We start from the raw sequence: 17,220 nt of genomic DNA, 5'->3' as shown, positions 1-17,220 counted from the left end.
CTCTTGGTTTTTATTCTCCATTTTTTGTATATATTGACAATATTTTTCTAATATTTGTTGAAGGTTTTTCTAAATTTAGCATTTTTTAATATAGGTATTTTTAAATTATTTATTAATATTTTCCATATACAAGATTAAAAAATTATACATGGTCAACATTTTTTATATACATTCTAAAAAAGGCTTAATTAATAGTTTTGAAATAAAAAGATTACATTCTTTTAATACATGGTCAACATTTTTTCTATACACATGTAAAATTTTCCAAATGCTTGATTAACATTATTCAAACACTTGTTCAACATTCCTTCAAATGCTTAATTAACATTTTTACATACATGAATAATTTTTTTCATCAATTTTTTAATACATGATCAACATTTTTATATACACATTTAACATTTCCCAAATGCTTGATTAGCATTTTTCAAATATTTGTTCAACATTTTTATTCAAATTCTTGATTAAAAATTTTAAATACATGATAAAAAAATTCATCATTTTTTAATACTCGATCAATAATATTTATAAACATGTTCAACATTTTCTAAATGCTTGATTAACATTTTCAAATACATGTAAAGTATTTTTCTGAATGCTTGATCAACATTTTTTCAAATATTTGTTCAACAGTTTTTAAATACTTGTTCAACACTTTCTGAATGCTAGATTAACATTTTTGAAATAATTGTTCAACATTTTCCAAAAAACATTGTATAGGGTTTTTAATAATATATATATATAATTTTTAAAGTATAAACAAAAGCAAAAAAGAAACATAAAACATAAAAAATATATTATTAGAAAAGAGGCTGTGACCTCCCGCGCGCGTGGGCTGGTCCATCTTGCTGGCCCCCTTCAGCGAGTCAGAACTAAAATGTGTATAGAGAAAATGCTGATCATGTAATAAAAAATGATGAAAAAAATTTAATCATGTATATAGAAATATTAATGTCTGACCAAAGGCGTGAAATAGGGGTACCCGCGCGTACATGCTGCGTTCACTTTTTGGCGAGAGCGAGTTATGGCACCCTCAGGGTCCACGTCGATGCATGTGAGCCCGCCGCCTCCCTCCCTCCACGTACAGCCCTTTGGACCTCGTTCACGTGGCCATGGCCGCGTCCACCGGCGACCTCCTCACGGCCGCTATAAAGTGCATCAGCTACTCGCTCACAGAGACACAGCAAAACAACACCAGCCAAGTGACATCGTCCATCCATTAAGCCAGCACTAACTTCTCAGTTCTCTTCGTGCCTTGAGTAATGGCGACCATGGTGGCTTTGAGTTCCTTCGCCGTCGTCGGCCGGTCCGCCGCCCGCTCTCCAGTGGCGGGCCCGCGCCGGAGGACCCTCGTCGTCAGGGCCCAGTCTGAGGTGAGCTTTCACGTCACACACTTGACTGCATCGCATGTTGGCTAGTTGGAGACTCGACCTCAACGTGAGATTGTTTGTGTATGTGCAGCCTGGCATGGACTCAACCAAGGAGACGACGAGCGCATCGACCTCCTCCTCCCCGAGCACGAGCCCGACCCCGATCCCGGCGGCACCCAAGCCCATGACCAAGAAGGCGAACCCCTCGGTCTGGGACACGCTCGCCTTCAGCGGCCCGGCGCCGGAGCGCATCAACGGCCGGCTGGCCATGGTGGGCTTTGTGGCGGCGCTCTCCGTCGAGGCGGCACGCGGCGGCGGGCTCCTCGACCAGGCCGGCAGCGGCGCCGGGCTGGGCTGGTTCCTGGTGACCGCGGGGGTGTTCTCCGCGGCATCGTTGGTGCCGCTGCTGCAGGGCCAGACTGTCGAGAGCAAGTCGAGCGGAATCTGGAGCGCCGACGCAGAGCTCTGGAACGGCCGCTTCGCTATGCTCGGCCTCGTCGCGCTCGCCGCCACCGAGTTCATTACCGGCGCTCCCTTCGTCAACATCTAAGACTATGTACTGTAGCGCTGAGGATTCTCTTTTCATCAGCTAACAAAATTGTAATAGTAGTAGTACTAACTGTTGTAGCCACGTTTATGTCAAAAAAAAAAATTTGTTGCAGCCACGTTTATGCCATGATCTGATGTAGTGATTTTATTTCTATAGCTTCTTGGTGGATGTGAATTATATTATGTTTTCATGGAAGCCTTCTCTTTCCCCTCTCTCATCTTATTCAACACAATCTTTACTTTCTTGGTGCTTCCAAATTCCAAATTCATATGCTATGTTCATGCAACCTAATACGTTCACGAATAATCACTATTTGTTGGCATGCCCTACCACCATCTGTGTCCGGTCACTCTAATGTGGTTACATCGTGCAGACGGAACGAGATCCTCTAACATCACGAAGGGATGTCAGAGAAGGTACAGTATCATAACATCCCTTCTTCACATTCATATGATTAAGCCTAAAATGACTTGAATTAATTTACAAATTATAAATCTACTGTATACATTTACGAAAATTACATACAAACAAAATTATGGTGCAATAAAATTAATTTTGGATTTTATTTTCCATGAACAATAATTGCGCACAGTGTCTTTGCTACAGTGCCCGTGACATCCCTTCTTCGTTTTGCACTGGGATTGCACTGCAGCTTCGTGACATCCTTTCATGGTGTTAGAGGATCCGTTCCCCGTGCAGACATGTTCTGTCATGGCACATTTGTTTGCGATATTCATCTTTGGGAGCCCCTAATGTTTGCACTGATCAAGTAACGCACATGCTACTGCACCCTTTGTGGTCAAATCATTAGCTTCAAAGCTATCGGGATACAGGATATGCTCTTTTATCTGACGGAGTTTCTTTTCCAGTTATATTTTTGAAGCTGGAGAGTGTTTCTTTTCCGGTTATGTTTCTTAAGTTGGAGAGTGTGCTCCTTGTCCGTCAGAGATGCTAGCTGATAAAGAAACATCCAGGTTCAAAGATTATCATGAATACTCAGAAATCCAAGATGCGCACTTCAGTTACTGTCTCACTTCCTTTATTCTGTATGCATTAAGGGCATTTCCAACACAGATTACCAAACGGACATTAATAAACAATTTTTGAACTCGCAACATGTTTGAATTTGTTAAAAATCAAATTCAATAATATTCAAATTTGAGTACTTTTTCGAATTTATGAACTTTTTTGAATTCATGACCATTTTTTCAAACCCACAATTACTTTTTGAATCACGAATAATTTTCAGATTCAGGAGCATTTTCAAGTTGGGCTGTCATTTTTTCAATTTTATGAACAATTTTGTATTCACAAACATTTTTTAAATTTTGCAGACATTTTTGAATTCACGAACAATTTTTGAGTTCATCGACATTTTTTGAATTCACAAATCTTAATACCAGAAAATCTTTTTTAAATTTATGAACATTTTTCATTTTAGCACTCATTTATCAAGTTTTTTTAATTCAAGGTCTTTTTAGAATTCATGAACATTTTATAGACTCGTGAATATTTTGAAATTTGGGGACATTTTTAAACAAGGCAAACAGATTTTTGAATTCACAGATAATTTTGCAAATACATGAACAGTTTCTGAATTCACTAGAATTATTCAAGTTCAGAAGCATAATTTGAATCCATATACATCTAAAAAATATGAATATTTTTCAAATTCATGAACACCTTTTCAAATTCTCAAACATTTTTATCTTTATCTTTCTTCGTACATGAAATCAGATGGTAGTAAATCAGAAGGAAAAAAACGATGATGGAAAGAGGAGAGAGTTAGCAACCGGTTTGCCTACACCCCTGAAAAGAAACTAAAATATTGAATAACGCTCCTCCCCTACTCAATCGAAACCTGCACAGACAAGCAGAGGTACAAAAAAAAGTGAGATATAGGTAGTCTGGAATAGACATATCTATCATAACGAAAACAAGTACGACATCACTATGCCCTAGAAATCAAGTATTATAGGTGAAAAATAATCCATGGAAAAACATCAGGATCAACTATGGCCTATGGGACACGTAGAAAGGGAAATACCCAAACCTGCGACCCACAGGTAGAAATATCTAGTACTCCCATCCTTGAGGTACTCCCCATGCTCCAACTTCAAATAAATTAATTTTAAATGTTTTAAAAAATTCTGGAAAAAAATATGCATGTTTACAAGGAATGTGACTACAACTCCTAAAAATTTCAGGTCCAAACTCTAAATGCACATTGAGGAACAAAAATGTGAAACCTAGCATGAATAGTGTCATAAAAAGACAAAACCAACATTTGACACTATTCACATCTGAATTTGTCTTTTTTGTTTCTCAATATATATTCCGAGTTTGGACCTGAAATTATTTGAGGGTGTAGTCACATTGCTTTTGAACATTCACACTTTTTTCAGAATTTTTGAAACATTTGAAATTGATGTTTTAGACTTGGAGTATAGGGAGCACCTCAAGGATGGAAGCACCTGATATTTCCCTAGCTAGATTATGATAGGCAAAAAATACCACGAAATGGCATGCGCGAACTGAATGCAAAAGGGCCGGAAGTAAAGGGCCCTAACAAAATCAATGGATGGCCTAGTTAGGATTCGGCCCACAGAGGGGGCGACTATTCCGCGCGTTAGGATTCGCCCCTGCTGAAGGCCTCGTCAGGGATCTGGACTCCTGTCTCCGTAGGCGGCGAGGGCGTGCGAACTGGGGGGAAGGCAACCGCCGCGCTGCCTCTCCGCCCTCGGCTCCCCTGCCGCCGCCGGCCTCTCCGTGCCCTTCTCTCCCCCGCGGGCGCCTCCCCACCTCGCCGCCTCCCCACCTCGCCGCCTCCCTGCCGCCACTGACTATGGATTCCGTGCGTCCCCCGACACCGCCGCCCTACCCAGTCCGTGCTTCTTCGCCGCTGCCCCCCTCCTCTCCACCGCGCCGCAAGCAACCTCGGCCTCTTCAAGGAGGGGCCAAAAGGTTCATCCTCGCCGTCACCGGGGAAGCACCTTCGTAGCGTCACCAGGTAAAGATTTAATGCTCTACGCCACTATTTGATTTCTGTTGTTCTGCACGAATGTTTGGCGTGTTGTCTATTTCTGGTTGATGAAACGTATATACAATTGTAGAAACATGTTAGAAATTCGGTCCTTGATGGACTGATGCTTTCTTGCGAACTAAATCAAATAGTCAGATTTAATTTTAACTGTTCGTTTGGTAGCTAATGTCCATACCTCGTGTCCCATGCGCTTGTGTTAGCTCCTCGTTTGGTTGACGCGGTACTACCTTTTCTTGTGCCATTTGCTAAACTTGTATGATCATTTAATCTTGCAACAATTGAATGCAGTTGTGTCGGTGAATTAAATGTGCTAGTCATATCATTCATGATGTTCTTTTTATGTTTCAATTCTTATCTTTTCTGTGAGCATCATTGAAATCATCATGCCTAGCTAGAAAGGCATTAAAGAAAAATGCTTGTTGGGAGACAACCCAACATTTATATCTATTGTTTTTGTGTGTTCACATGATTATGCTACTGTAGTAATCATGTTTTATAGCTTTTGTTTCAATAAAGTGTCAATTAAGACCTTTGGGATGGCTTACGGTGATAGTTGATTTGATTTTGCTGAAAAACAGAAACTTTTGCGCCCAGGAGATTAGTTCTAATTTTTAACAGAAGCGCGATAAAATACTGATTCTTTTTGCAGAGGATTAATAAAAAAATTGCCTAGGACTTCCTGATTTCTCAGGATTTTTGGAGTTACAGAAGTATTCGAGAGTTACAAATTACTACAAACTGTCCTGTTTTTGACAGATTCTGTTTTCGATGCATAGTTTGCTTGTTTTCTAATTTCCGTGGCTTATATTGTTTAATATAAATTGTAGAAATGATAGGGTACAGTAGGCTTCATGTGAGAAAAATTATGAATTTTGTCTTGGCAGTACCTAAGTGGTGATTTACTTTCTTATACTAACGGAGCTTACGAGTTTTCTGTTAAGTTTTGTGTTGTGAAGTTTTCAAGTTTTGGGTAAGATTTGATGGACTATGGAATAAGGAGTGGAAAGAGCCTAAGTTTTTGCTTGTTCACATGATATGTGCTATCCTTGCAATGTAACTTTATTTTGTTTTGCTTGCTGTTTGAATAAAATACCAAGATCTGAAATTCTTAAATGTTAGAGAGTCTTCACATAGTTACATAATTATTCGACTACTCATTGATCTTCACTTATATCTTTTGGAGTAGTTTGTCATTTGCTCTAGTGCTTCATTTATATATTTTAGAGCACAGCGGTGGTTTTATTTTGAAGAAATAGATGAACTCTCATGCTTCACTTATACTATTTTGAGAGTCTTAAACAGCATGGTAATTTGCTTTGGTTATAAATTTAGCCCTAATATGATAGGCATTCAAGAGGGATATAATAAAAACTTTCATATAAAGTGCATTGAATACTATGAGAAGTTTGATGCTTGATGATTGTTTTGAGACATGAGGATGGTGATATTAGAGTCATGCTAGTAAATTAATTGTGAATTTGAGAAATACTTGTATTGAGGTTTGCAAGTCTCGTAGCATGCACGTATGGTGAACCGTTATGTAACGAAGTTGGAGCATGAGATATTTTTTGATTGTCTTCCTTATGAGTGGCAGTCGGGGACGAGCGATGGTCTTTTCCTACCAATTTATCCCCTAGGAGCATGCGCGTAGTACTTCGTTTCGATAACTAATAGATTTTTGCAATAAGTATGCGAGTTCTTTATGACTAATGTTGAGTCCATGGATTATACGCACTCTCATCCTTCCACCATTGCTAGCATCTCTTGTGGGGCGCAACTTTTGCCGGTACCATACACCCACCATATAACTTCCTCAAAACAGCCATCATACCTATCTATTATGGCATTTTCATAGCCATTCCGAGATATATTGCCATGCAACTTTCCACCGTTTCGTTTATTATGACACACTGTTGGGGAACGTAGTAATTTCAAAAAAAATTCCTATGCACACGCAAGATCATGGTGATGCATAGCAACAAGAGGGGAGAGTGTTGTCTACGTACCCTCGTAGACCGAAAGCGGAAGCGTTATGACAACGCGGTTGATGTAGTCGTACGTCTTCACGGCCCGACCGATCAAGCACCGCAACTACGGCACCTCCGAGTTCTAGCACACGTTCAGCTCGATGACGATCCCCGGACTCTGATCCAGCAAAGTGTCGGGGAAGAGTTCCGTCAGCACGACGGCGTGGTGACGATCTTGATGTTCTACCGTCGCAGGGCTTCGCCTAAGCACCGCTACAATATTATCGAGGAGTATGGTGGAGGGGGGCACCGCACACGGCTAAGAGAACGGTCACGAAGATCAACTTGTGTGTCTATGGGGTGCCCCCTGCCCCCGTATATAAAGGAGTGGAGGAGGGGAGGGACGGCCCTCTCTATGGCGCGCCCTAGGGGAGTCCTACTCCCACCGGGAGTAGGATTCCCCCCTTTCCTAGTACAACTAGGAGTCCTTCCAAGTAGTAGGAGTAGGAGACAAGGAAGGGGAAGAGGGAAGAGAAGGAAGGAGGGGGCGCCGCCCCTCCCCCTAGTCCAATTCGGACTAGTCAATGGGGGGCGCGCGGCCTGCCTCTCCCTCTCCCCTAAAGCCCAATAAGGCCCATATACTTCTTCCCCCGTATTCCCGTAACTCCCCGGTACTCCGAAAAATACCCGAACCACTCGGAACCTTTCCGATGTCCGAATATAGTCGTCCAATATATCGATCTTTACGTCTCGACCATTTCGAGACTCCTCGTCATGTCCCCGATCTCATCCGGGACTCCGAACTCCTTCGGTACATCAAAACTCATAAACTCATAATATAACTGTCATCGAAACCTTAAGCGTACGGACCCTACGGGTTCGAGAACAATGTAGACATGACCGAGACACGTCTCCGGTCAATAACCAATAGCGGAACCTGGATGCTCATATTGGCTCCCACATATTCTACGAAGGTCTTTATCGGTCAGACCGCATAACAACATACGTTGTTCCCTTTGTCATCGGTATGTTACTTGCCCGAGATTCGATCGTCGATATCTCAATACCTAGTTCAATCTCGTTACCGGCAAGTCTCTTTACTCGTTCCATAATACATCAACCCGCAACTAACTTATTAGTTGCAATGCTTGCAAGGCTTATGTGATGTGCATTACCAAGAGGGCCCAGAGATACCTCTCCGACAATCGGAGTGACAAATCCTAATCTCGAAATACGCCAACCCAACAAGTACCTTTGGAGACACCTGTAGAGCACCTTTATAATCACCCAGTTACGTTGTGACGTTTGGTAGCACACAAAGTGTTCCTTCGGTAAACGGGAGTTGCATAATCTCATAGTAATAGGAACATGTATAAGTCATGAAGAAAGCAATAGCAACATACTAAACGATCGGGTGCTAAGGTAATGGAATGGGTCATGTCAATCACATCATTCTCCTAATGATGTGATCCCGTTAATCAAATGACAACACATGTCTATGGTTAGGAAACATAACCATCTTCGATCAACTAGCTAGTCAAGTAGAGGCATACTAGTGACGTTTAGTTTGTCTATGTATTCACACAAGTATTATGTTTCCGGTTAATACAATTCTACCATGAATAATAAACATTTATCATGAAATAAAGAAATAAATAATAACTTTATTATTGCCTCTAGGGCATATTTTCTCCACACACTTTATCATTGTCATATTGCTTTGCATGGTCATGTAGTTGACATTGTATTTGTGCCAAAGCCACCGATCATAATTCTTTCATACATGTCACTCTTGATTCATTGCACATCCCGGTACACCGCTGGAGGCATTCATATAGAGTCATATTTTGTTCTAAGTATCGAATTTTAATTCTTGAGTTGTAAGTAAATAAAAGTGTGGTGATCTTCATTATTAGAGCATTGTCCCATGTGAAAAAAAAGAGAAGGCCCAAAAAATGAGAGAAAAAAAGAGAAGGGCAATGCTACTATCCTTTTACCACACTTGTGCTTCAAAGTAGCACCATGATCTTCATGATAGAGAGTCTCCTATGTTGTCACTTTCATATACTAGTGGGAATTTTTTATTATAGATAGGCATCTCAAATGATGGGCTTCCTCAAGTGCCCTAGGTCTTTATGAGCAAGCAAGTTGGATGCACACCCACTTAGTTTTTCTTTTTGAGCTTTCATACACTTATAGCTCTGGTGCATCCGTTGTATGGCAATCCCTACTCACTAACATTGATATCTATTGATGGGCATCTCCATAGCCCGTTGATACGCCTAGTTGATGTGAGACTATCTCCCTCTTTTTGTCTTCTCCACAACCACCGTCTATTCCACCTATAGTGCTATGTCCATGGCTCACGCTCATGTATTGCGTGAAAGTTGAAAAAGTTTGAGAACATCAAAAGTATGAAACAATTGCTTGGCTTGTCATCGGGGTTGTGCATGATTTGAATATTTTGTGTGATGAAGATGGAGTATAGCCAGACTATATGATTTTGTAGGGATAAGCTTTCTTTGGCCATATTATTTTGAGAAGACATGATTGCTTTATTAGTATGCTTGAAGTATTATTGTTGTTATGTCAATATTAAACTTTTGTCTTGAATCTTTCAGATCTGAACATTCATGCCACAATAAAGAGAATTACATAGATAAATATGTTAGGTAGCATTCCACATCAAAAATTCTGTTTTTATCATTTACCTACTCGAGGACGAGCAGGAATTAAGCTTGGGGATGCTTGATACGTCTCCAACGTATCTATAATTTTTGATTGTTCCATGCTATTATATTATCTATCTTGGATGTTTTATATGCATTTATATGCTATTTTATATGATTTTCGGGACTAACCTATTAACCTAGAGCCCAGTGCTAGTTTCTGTTTTTTCCTTATTTTTGAGTTTACAAAAAAGGAATACCAAACGAAGTCCAATTGACGTGCCAATTTTTGATGATTTTTTATGGACCAAAAGAATCCCCCGGAGTAAAAGAGTTGGATCAGAAGAGTCCCGAGCCATCCACGAGAGTGGAGGGCGCGCCCTACCCCCTGGGCTCGCCCCCTATCTCGTGGATGGCTCGGAGACCCCCCCCCCTGACGTGAGACCGACGCCAAAAATTCCTATAAATACAAAAACCCCCGAAAAGAAACCTAGATCGGGAGTTCCGCCGCCGCAAGCCTCTATAGCCACCAAAAACCAATCGGGACCCTGTTCCGGCACCCTGGTGGAGGGGGGATCCATCACCGGTGGCCATCTTCATCATCCCGGCGCTCTCCATGAGGAGGAGGGAGTATTTCACCCTCGGGGCTGAGGGTATGTACCAGTAGCTATGTGTTTGATCTCTCTCTCTCTTTCGTGTTCTTGATATGGCACGATCTTGATGTACCGCGAGCTTTGCTATTATAGTTGGATCTCCCCTCTATCTTCTTGTGATGAATTGAGTTTTCCCTTTGAAGTTATCTTATCAGATTAAGTCCTTAAGGATTTGAGAACACTTGATGTATGTTTTGGTGATCAACTTGCGGGTTCAGTGACCTTGTGAACTTATGCATAGGGGTTGGCACACGTTTTCATCTTGACTCTCCAGTAGAAACTTTGGGGCACTCTTTGAAGTTCTTTGTGTTGGTTGAATAGATGAATCTGAGATTGTGTGATGCATATCGTATAATCATACCCGCGGATATTGAGGTGACATTGGAGTATCTAGGTGACATTAGGGTTTTGGTTGATTTGTGTCTTAAGGTGTTATTTTACTACGAACTCTAGGGCTGTTTGTGACACTTATAGGAATAGCCTAATGGATTGATCGGAAAGAATAACTTTGAGGTGGTTTTGTACCCTACAATAATCTCTTCGTTTGTTCTCCGCTATTAGTGACTTTGGAGTGACTCTTTGTTGGATGTTGAGGGATTGTTATATGATCCAATTATGTTATCCTTGTTGAGAGAACTTGCACTAGTGAAAGTATGAACCCTAGGCCTTGTTTCAACGCATTGCAATACCGTTTGTGCTCACTTTTATCATTAATTACCTTACTATTTTTATATTTTCAGATTACAAAAACCTATATCTACCATCCATATTGCACTTGTATCACCATCTCTTCGCCGAACTAGTGCACCTATACAATTTACCATTGTATTGGGTGTGTTGCGGACACAAGAGACTCTTTGTTATTTGGTTGCAGGGTTGTTTGAGAGAAACCATTTTCATCCTACGCCTCCCACGGATTGATAAACCTTAGGTCATCCACTTGAGGGAAATTTGCTACTGTCCTACAAACCTCTGCACTTGGAGGCCCAACAACGTCTACAAGAAGAAGGTTGTGTAGTAGACATCAGCGGCAACGCACGACGCGGGCGTCGGTCGGCTGAACAGGGAAAGGGAAGGCAACAGCGGAGGAGCTGGGCCAGCTCAGGTGGGCCGCGCAGGGGGTTAGGCCCAGGAGGGGTTGGGGCCTTCTTTTTTTGCTTTAGCCTTTTTCCCTTTTTATTTTCCTGCTTCTGTTTCATTTATTTTAGGGCAATAAACCACTTTATAAAAAGTTGGTTCATCACCAATATTTAGTTATGGAATATTTTTCACACTCTGAACATTTTAGTTTTGACATTTAAAAACTTTATTTGTTTGACTTGATTTTGAATTTTGAAAAAAAGGTGGGTTTGAAACATCGCGAGTTTAATAACAGTAATCATGATGACATGACATCATTAGCAGGAAATTACTGTAGTTCAATTATATCCGGGCTTCACAATTCATGAGGCTTCATGTTGATTAGTCTGTTATATTATTTAGTAATAATTCTCTGCTATTGCAAGGGCGCCTTGTAGGAGATCACATGTAATGCAGACTACCACAAAATCCATTCCCTTTTGCTGTGGATAAAGTATTCCTTGGAAAAAAAGTTTGCGTCTCACCTGATTGGTTGCGTGAAGAGGGACCGGAACAAGCTCACCCATGGCCTTGCTGCTTTGGCTTCTAGGACGGGCGACTTCTTTCTGTTGGCCGCAATGCCAGATGAGCTTAGAAAGACTCTGGTCAAAGATTGTAACCAGGCAGGTGCATACAAGACAACTTTCTTTTTGTGCAAGGGATGGCACGCCACTTCCACCGCACAAAGAAGCCGATGCTACTGATCAAGCTCGACATTGCCAAAGTATTTGATACGGTATCCTGGACATACCTCCTCGACATGCTGAGGGCCAGGGGTTTCGGACAGCGATAGTGTGATTGGATTGCCTTGTGTCTGGCCTCGGCCTCCTCCCGGGTGCTCGTCAATGGAGTAGCGGGGTGGCCGATTCGGCACCGGCGTGGCCTCCGTCAAGGTGACCCGCTATCACCATTCCTGTTCATCCTAGCGATGGAGCCGCTGCAGCAACTGTTGGTGCAAGCGGTCCATGATGGGACACTGAGCCGGTTGCATGGGCAAGTTCCTGCCTTCCGCACATCTATGTATGCGGACGACGTGGCAATCTTCGTCAACCCCATCTGAACGGAAGTGGAAACGCTGCACCAGATCCTGCATGCATTCCGGGAGGTCACCGGCCTCAAGGTGAACTTCCAGAAGAGCACAATTCTGCCAATCTAGGGTGCACTTTTTGATGTTCAGCATGTCACTGAACCTTTGGGGGCCCCCTGTGCGGCCTTTCCATGCAAATTCCTCGGACTACCATTGTCTCTCAGAAAATGGCGCAAGGTTGACCTCCAACCCCTGCTCGACAAGCTACTGGCACGACTGGCTTGCTGGAAACTTAAACTTTTCGCGGCAGCGGGCAGGTTGGTGCTCCTCAACTCGGTCCTGACCGCCTTCACCACCTACTGGTTATCTGTCCAAGACATGCCAGCGTGGGTGCGCCGCCAAATTGACAAGGTCAGAAGAGCTTGGCTGTGGCGTGGGCAAGAGGAATGCCATGGTGGTCACTGCAAGGTTGCTTGGGGGAGGATCTGTAGGCCGAAGGAGCTAGGCGGCCTCGGGATCTTGGATCTAGTGCGGTTCGGACATGCCTTGAGGCTATATACGTTGGTTGTGGCTTGAACGGACGGCACTGGAAAGGCCATGGATAGGTTTGCATGTCCCTTGCACCCTACAAGAGAGAGTTATGTTTGCGGCCGCAACGGCGGCGCAAGTCAGAGACGGGAAGACGGCGTCCTTTTGGTACGACAGCTGGATGCAAGGGGAAGCACCCTTCCTAGTAGCACCTAACATCTTCCAGTTGGCGCGCCGAAAAAACAAGACGATACATGCGGCGCTCCGAGACAACAGCTGGGTGCGTGATGTGCAGGGGCGGGTGACCACGGGGCTGCTGCCTCAATTTGTCAACCTCTGGACGAGGGTGACGGCAACTGGCCAACTGTCGACAGGACAGGATGTCTTCTCTTGGAAACTGACGGAATCAGGCATCTTCTCCACAAGCTCGGCGTACCACATGCAATTCTTGAGATCCACGAGATCACCTCTCATGGCGGCAGTGTGGAAGGCACGGGCGCCGGCAAAGATCAAGCTGTTCGCCTGGCTTCTTGCCATCAACCGGCTCCTTACAGCGGGCAGGCTGATGGCGAGGAAATGGCCAAATTGCTACTTTTGCCCTCTCTGCATGCGCAACCTGGAGACCAACATGCATCTGTTCCAAGAATGTACATGGACGAGACGTCTATGGGCGATGGGGGCTGACCGCTTTCAGTTACCCTCATGCCACCCAGATAACTGGAGTACGACGACTGACACAACAGAATGGCTCCTGGGATTGACGATCAACGCAGCACACGCCAAGAAGGCCAGGTCCATCTCTCTGCTCATAGCTTGGACGATCTGGGGCGAGAGAAACAACCGGATTTTCAGAGGCCAAGAGCGATCTGTCGAGAGAGCGCTGGACTCCATTGGTGATGAGATCACAACCTGGACGTGGGCAGGCGGGAAGCACTTGATACCGCGAGAGTAGGACCTAGGCGCCCTTTCTCTCTCTTTTTTTTCTTTTTTCCTTTTTTCTGCGAGCTCGCTCGCGTTTGTACAGTTGGCGTTCCTTCGCCGTTTTCATCTTATAATGAAATCGCAGCTCTCCTGCGTTTCCTTCAAAAAAAAAGATTGTAACCAGCCTGTTTGATCGTTTATTTAATCCTCAAAAAGTTTATGTTTCTTAATTTAAGTCTGAGAATATTGATATTGCTTGATAAAGTGCAAATTAACTCACATTTTTCTTGCCAAAGGTGGCACGTGAAGATTCTATCCCTGTCAGCCGGTCACAGTTGGAATACCATACAGCTTGAGGCTCCGTTTGGATTAGCGTTTCAGCTCGTTTTCTGGCTGGTTTAGGATACAGACCCTCTCCCGTCGTTTTCATCCCATGCAGGAATCAAAAGTTGACCTATAATTTACACCTATAATATAAATACAGGTGTAAAGTTTTGCACCCAATATTCCAAGCGAGGACTAAAAATATTCTCAGCGAAGGCTTTAGCGATGGTGTGTATAATTATTGGGTGTTTCATCATAGAAATGAAGTGTATGTATTTGGTGAACCTGCCCACCAACTAAGATGTTTTTTATCACAGAAATAATTTGGTTTCAACTCAGTGAAAATAATCTAAGGTACAATAAGCCATATAAAAACGTCAAAAAGTCAAGAAAACACAACACAAACACCGACGAGAGCGACGTCATATTTGAATTTAACTAAACTTCGATCAGCTGACAAGTTCTTCAGAAGTTCAGGCTTGGGCCATTGCCGCCGGTGGCCCCATGCGGCACGCTCTCGCCTGCAGTACATCGTGCGCACACACAAGAGAGCTATGTCTCGCATTAAGCGAGACAGTAGTACTTCTCGCTGAAGGATTCTTTTCTCTACTGTAGCAACTGGGTCGGCCCGCTTAATGAAAGGAAAGGGGGAGAAAAAGTGACTGAAACCAGGATTCGAACACTCGTCTCCTGGATGTACTGAAGGCACGACCTCCTTTAAGGTAAAAGAGCCGATTTTCTATGGTTTTTTTGTTTTTCTTCTCTTTTTTGTTTTATTTTGTTTTTTCCCTTTTCTTCTCTGTTTTTTCATTCTTTTTACATATGCATCTTCGGTTTTATTTTTTATTTGGTTTATTTTGTTTTATTTTTCGGTTTGAAAATTATTTTAGTTCTTTTTATTACTCTTGGTTTTAATTGTCCATTTTTGCATATGTCAACAACATTTTTCTAATACTCGTTTAAGGTTTTTCCAATACAAATTTAACATTTTTAATATATGATCAACATTGTTTCTATACACATTTTTAATATTTTTTCAAATTCTTGATTAACATTTTGCATATACAAGATTAACATTTTTAATACATGGTTAACATTTTTTCTTTACATTTTAAAAAAGGCTTGATTAACAGTTTTCAAATAAAAAGATTAACATTTTTTCGAATACATGGTCAACATTTTTTCTACACACATTTAACATATTCCAAATGCTTGATTAACATTATTCAAACACTTGTTGAACATTTTTTCAAATGCTTTATTAACACTTTTATATATATGATTAAATTTTTTCATAAATTTTTTTAATACATGATCAACATTTTTTCTATACACATTTAACATTTCCCAAATGCTTGAATAGCATTCCTTGAATATTTGTTCAACATTTTTATTCAAATTCTTGATTAACATTTTAAAATACATGATCAAAAAAATTCATCATTTTTCTAATACAGGATCAACAATATTTCTAAACATGTTCAACATTTTCTAAAAGCTTGATTAACATTTTTTTAATTCATGTTCAATATTTTTCTGAATGCTTGATCAATATTTTTTCAAATACTTGTTCGGCATTTTTCAAATATTTGTTCAACATTTTCCAAGAAAAATTGTATAGGGTTTTTTATAGTATATATATTTAGAATTTTCTGAAGTATAAACAAAGGTAAAAAATAAAGCAAAAAAGAAACAGAAAACATAAAGAAACAGAAAAGAGGCTGTCGCCTCCCGCGCGCATGGGCTGGTCGCCCCCCTTGAGCGAGTAAGAACCTAGTCTCGCTGAAAGCGTGAAATAGGAGCGCCGCGTACACGCTGGGTTCACTTTTTGGCGAGAGCGAGTTATGGCGCCCTAGGTGTACACGTCGATGCATGTGAGCCCGCCGCCTCCCTCCGTCCACGTACAGCTCTTGCACCTCGTTCACGTGGCCACGGCCGCGTCCACCGGCGACCTCCTCACGGCCGCTATAAAGTGCATCAGCTACTCGCTCACAGAGACACAGCAAAGCAGCATCAGCCAAGTGACATCGTCCATCCATTAAGCCAGCACTACTTCTCAGTTCTCTTCGTGCCTTGAGTAATGGCGACCATGGTGGCTTTGAGTTCCTTCGCCGTCGTCAGCCGGTCCGCCGCCCGCTCTCCAGTGGCGGCCCCGCGCCGGAGGACCCTCGTCGTCAGGGCCCAGACCGAGGTGAGCTTTCACGTCACACACTTGACTGCATCGCATGTTGGCTAGTTGGAGACTCGACCTCGGCGTGAGATTGTTTGTGTATGTGCAGCCTGGCATGGACTCAACCAAGGAGACGACGAGCGCATCGACCTCCTCCTCCCCGAGCACGAGCTCGACCCCGACCCCGATCCCGGCGGCACCCAAGCCCATGACCAAGAAGGCTAACCCCTCGGTCTGGGACGCGCTCGCCTTCAGCGGCCCGGCGCCGGAGCGCATCAACGGCCGGCTGGCCATGGTGGGCTTCGTGGCGGCGCTCTCCGTCGAGGCGGCACGCGGCGGCGGGCTCCTCGACCAGGCCGGCAGCGGCGCCGGGCTGGGCTGGTTCCTGGTGACCGCGGGGGTGTTCTCCGAGGCATCCTTGGTGCCGCTGCTGCAGGGCCAGACTGTCGAGAGCAAGTCGAGCGGAATCTGGAGCGCCGACGCAGAGCTCTGGAACGGTCGCTTCGCTATGCTCGGCCTCGTCGCGCTCGCCGCCACCGAGTTCATTACCGGCGCGCCCTTCGTCAACATCTAAGACTATGTACTGTAGCGCTGCGGATTCTCTTTTCATCAGCTAACAAAATTGTAATAGTAGTAGTACTAACTGTTGTAGCCACGTTTATGTAAAAAAAAAAATTGCAGCCACGTTTATGCCATGATCTGATGTAGTGATTTTATTTCTATAGCTTCTTGATGGATGTGAATTATATAGTAGAAACTGAAAAGAAGCTATAGAAATAGTGATTTTATTTCTATAGCTTCTTGGTGGATGTGAATTATATCACGTTTATGCCATCTCTGACGGAGTTTCTTTTCCAGTTATATTTTTTAAGCCGGAGA

The 17,220-nt window shown here is 42.9% G+C and overlaps 2 protein-coding genes across 2 annotated transcripts; both read left to right on the top strand.

Annotated features, from left to right (window-relative positions):
• The first annotated feature begins 1,183 nt into the window (after nucleotides 1-1,183).
• LOC125522936 (high molecular mass early light-inducible protein HV58, chloroplastic-like) lies at nucleotides 1,184-2,067 on the top strand. Its single transcript, XM_048687979.2, has 2 exons — nucleotides 1,184-1,373; nucleotides 1,462-2,067. The coding sequence occupies exons 1-2, from the start codon at nucleotides 1,263-1,265 to the stop codon at nucleotides 1,918-1,920; spliced, it is 570 nt and encodes a 189-aa protein (XP_048543936.1). The 5' UTR covers nucleotides 1,184-1,262; the 3' UTR covers nucleotides 1,921-2,067.
• Nucleotides 2,068-16,175: 14,108 nt separating this feature from the next.
• Nucleotides 16,176-17,036, top strand: LOC125522928 (high molecular mass early light-inducible protein HV58, chloroplastic). Its single transcript, XM_048687970.2, has 2 exons — nucleotides 16,176-16,362; nucleotides 16,451-17,036. Exons 1-2 carry the CDS (start codon nucleotides 16,252-16,254, stop codon nucleotides 16,913-16,915), a joined length of 576 nt encoding a protein of 191 aa, XP_048543927.2. The 5' UTR covers nucleotides 16,176-16,251; the 3' UTR covers nucleotides 16,916-17,036.
• Nucleotides 17,037-17,220: the final 184 nt, after the last annotated feature.

Source organism: Triticum urartu, chromosome 1A, assembly GCF_056163025.1.
Source record: "Triticum urartu cultivar PI428250 chromosome 1A, HENAU_Tu73, whole genome shotgun sequence".
Lineage (NCBI taxonomy): Eukaryota > Viridiplantae > Streptophyta > Magnoliopsida > Poales > Poaceae > Triticum > Triticum urartu.
This window is presented reverse-complemented; position numbering and strand designations above follow the sequence as displayed.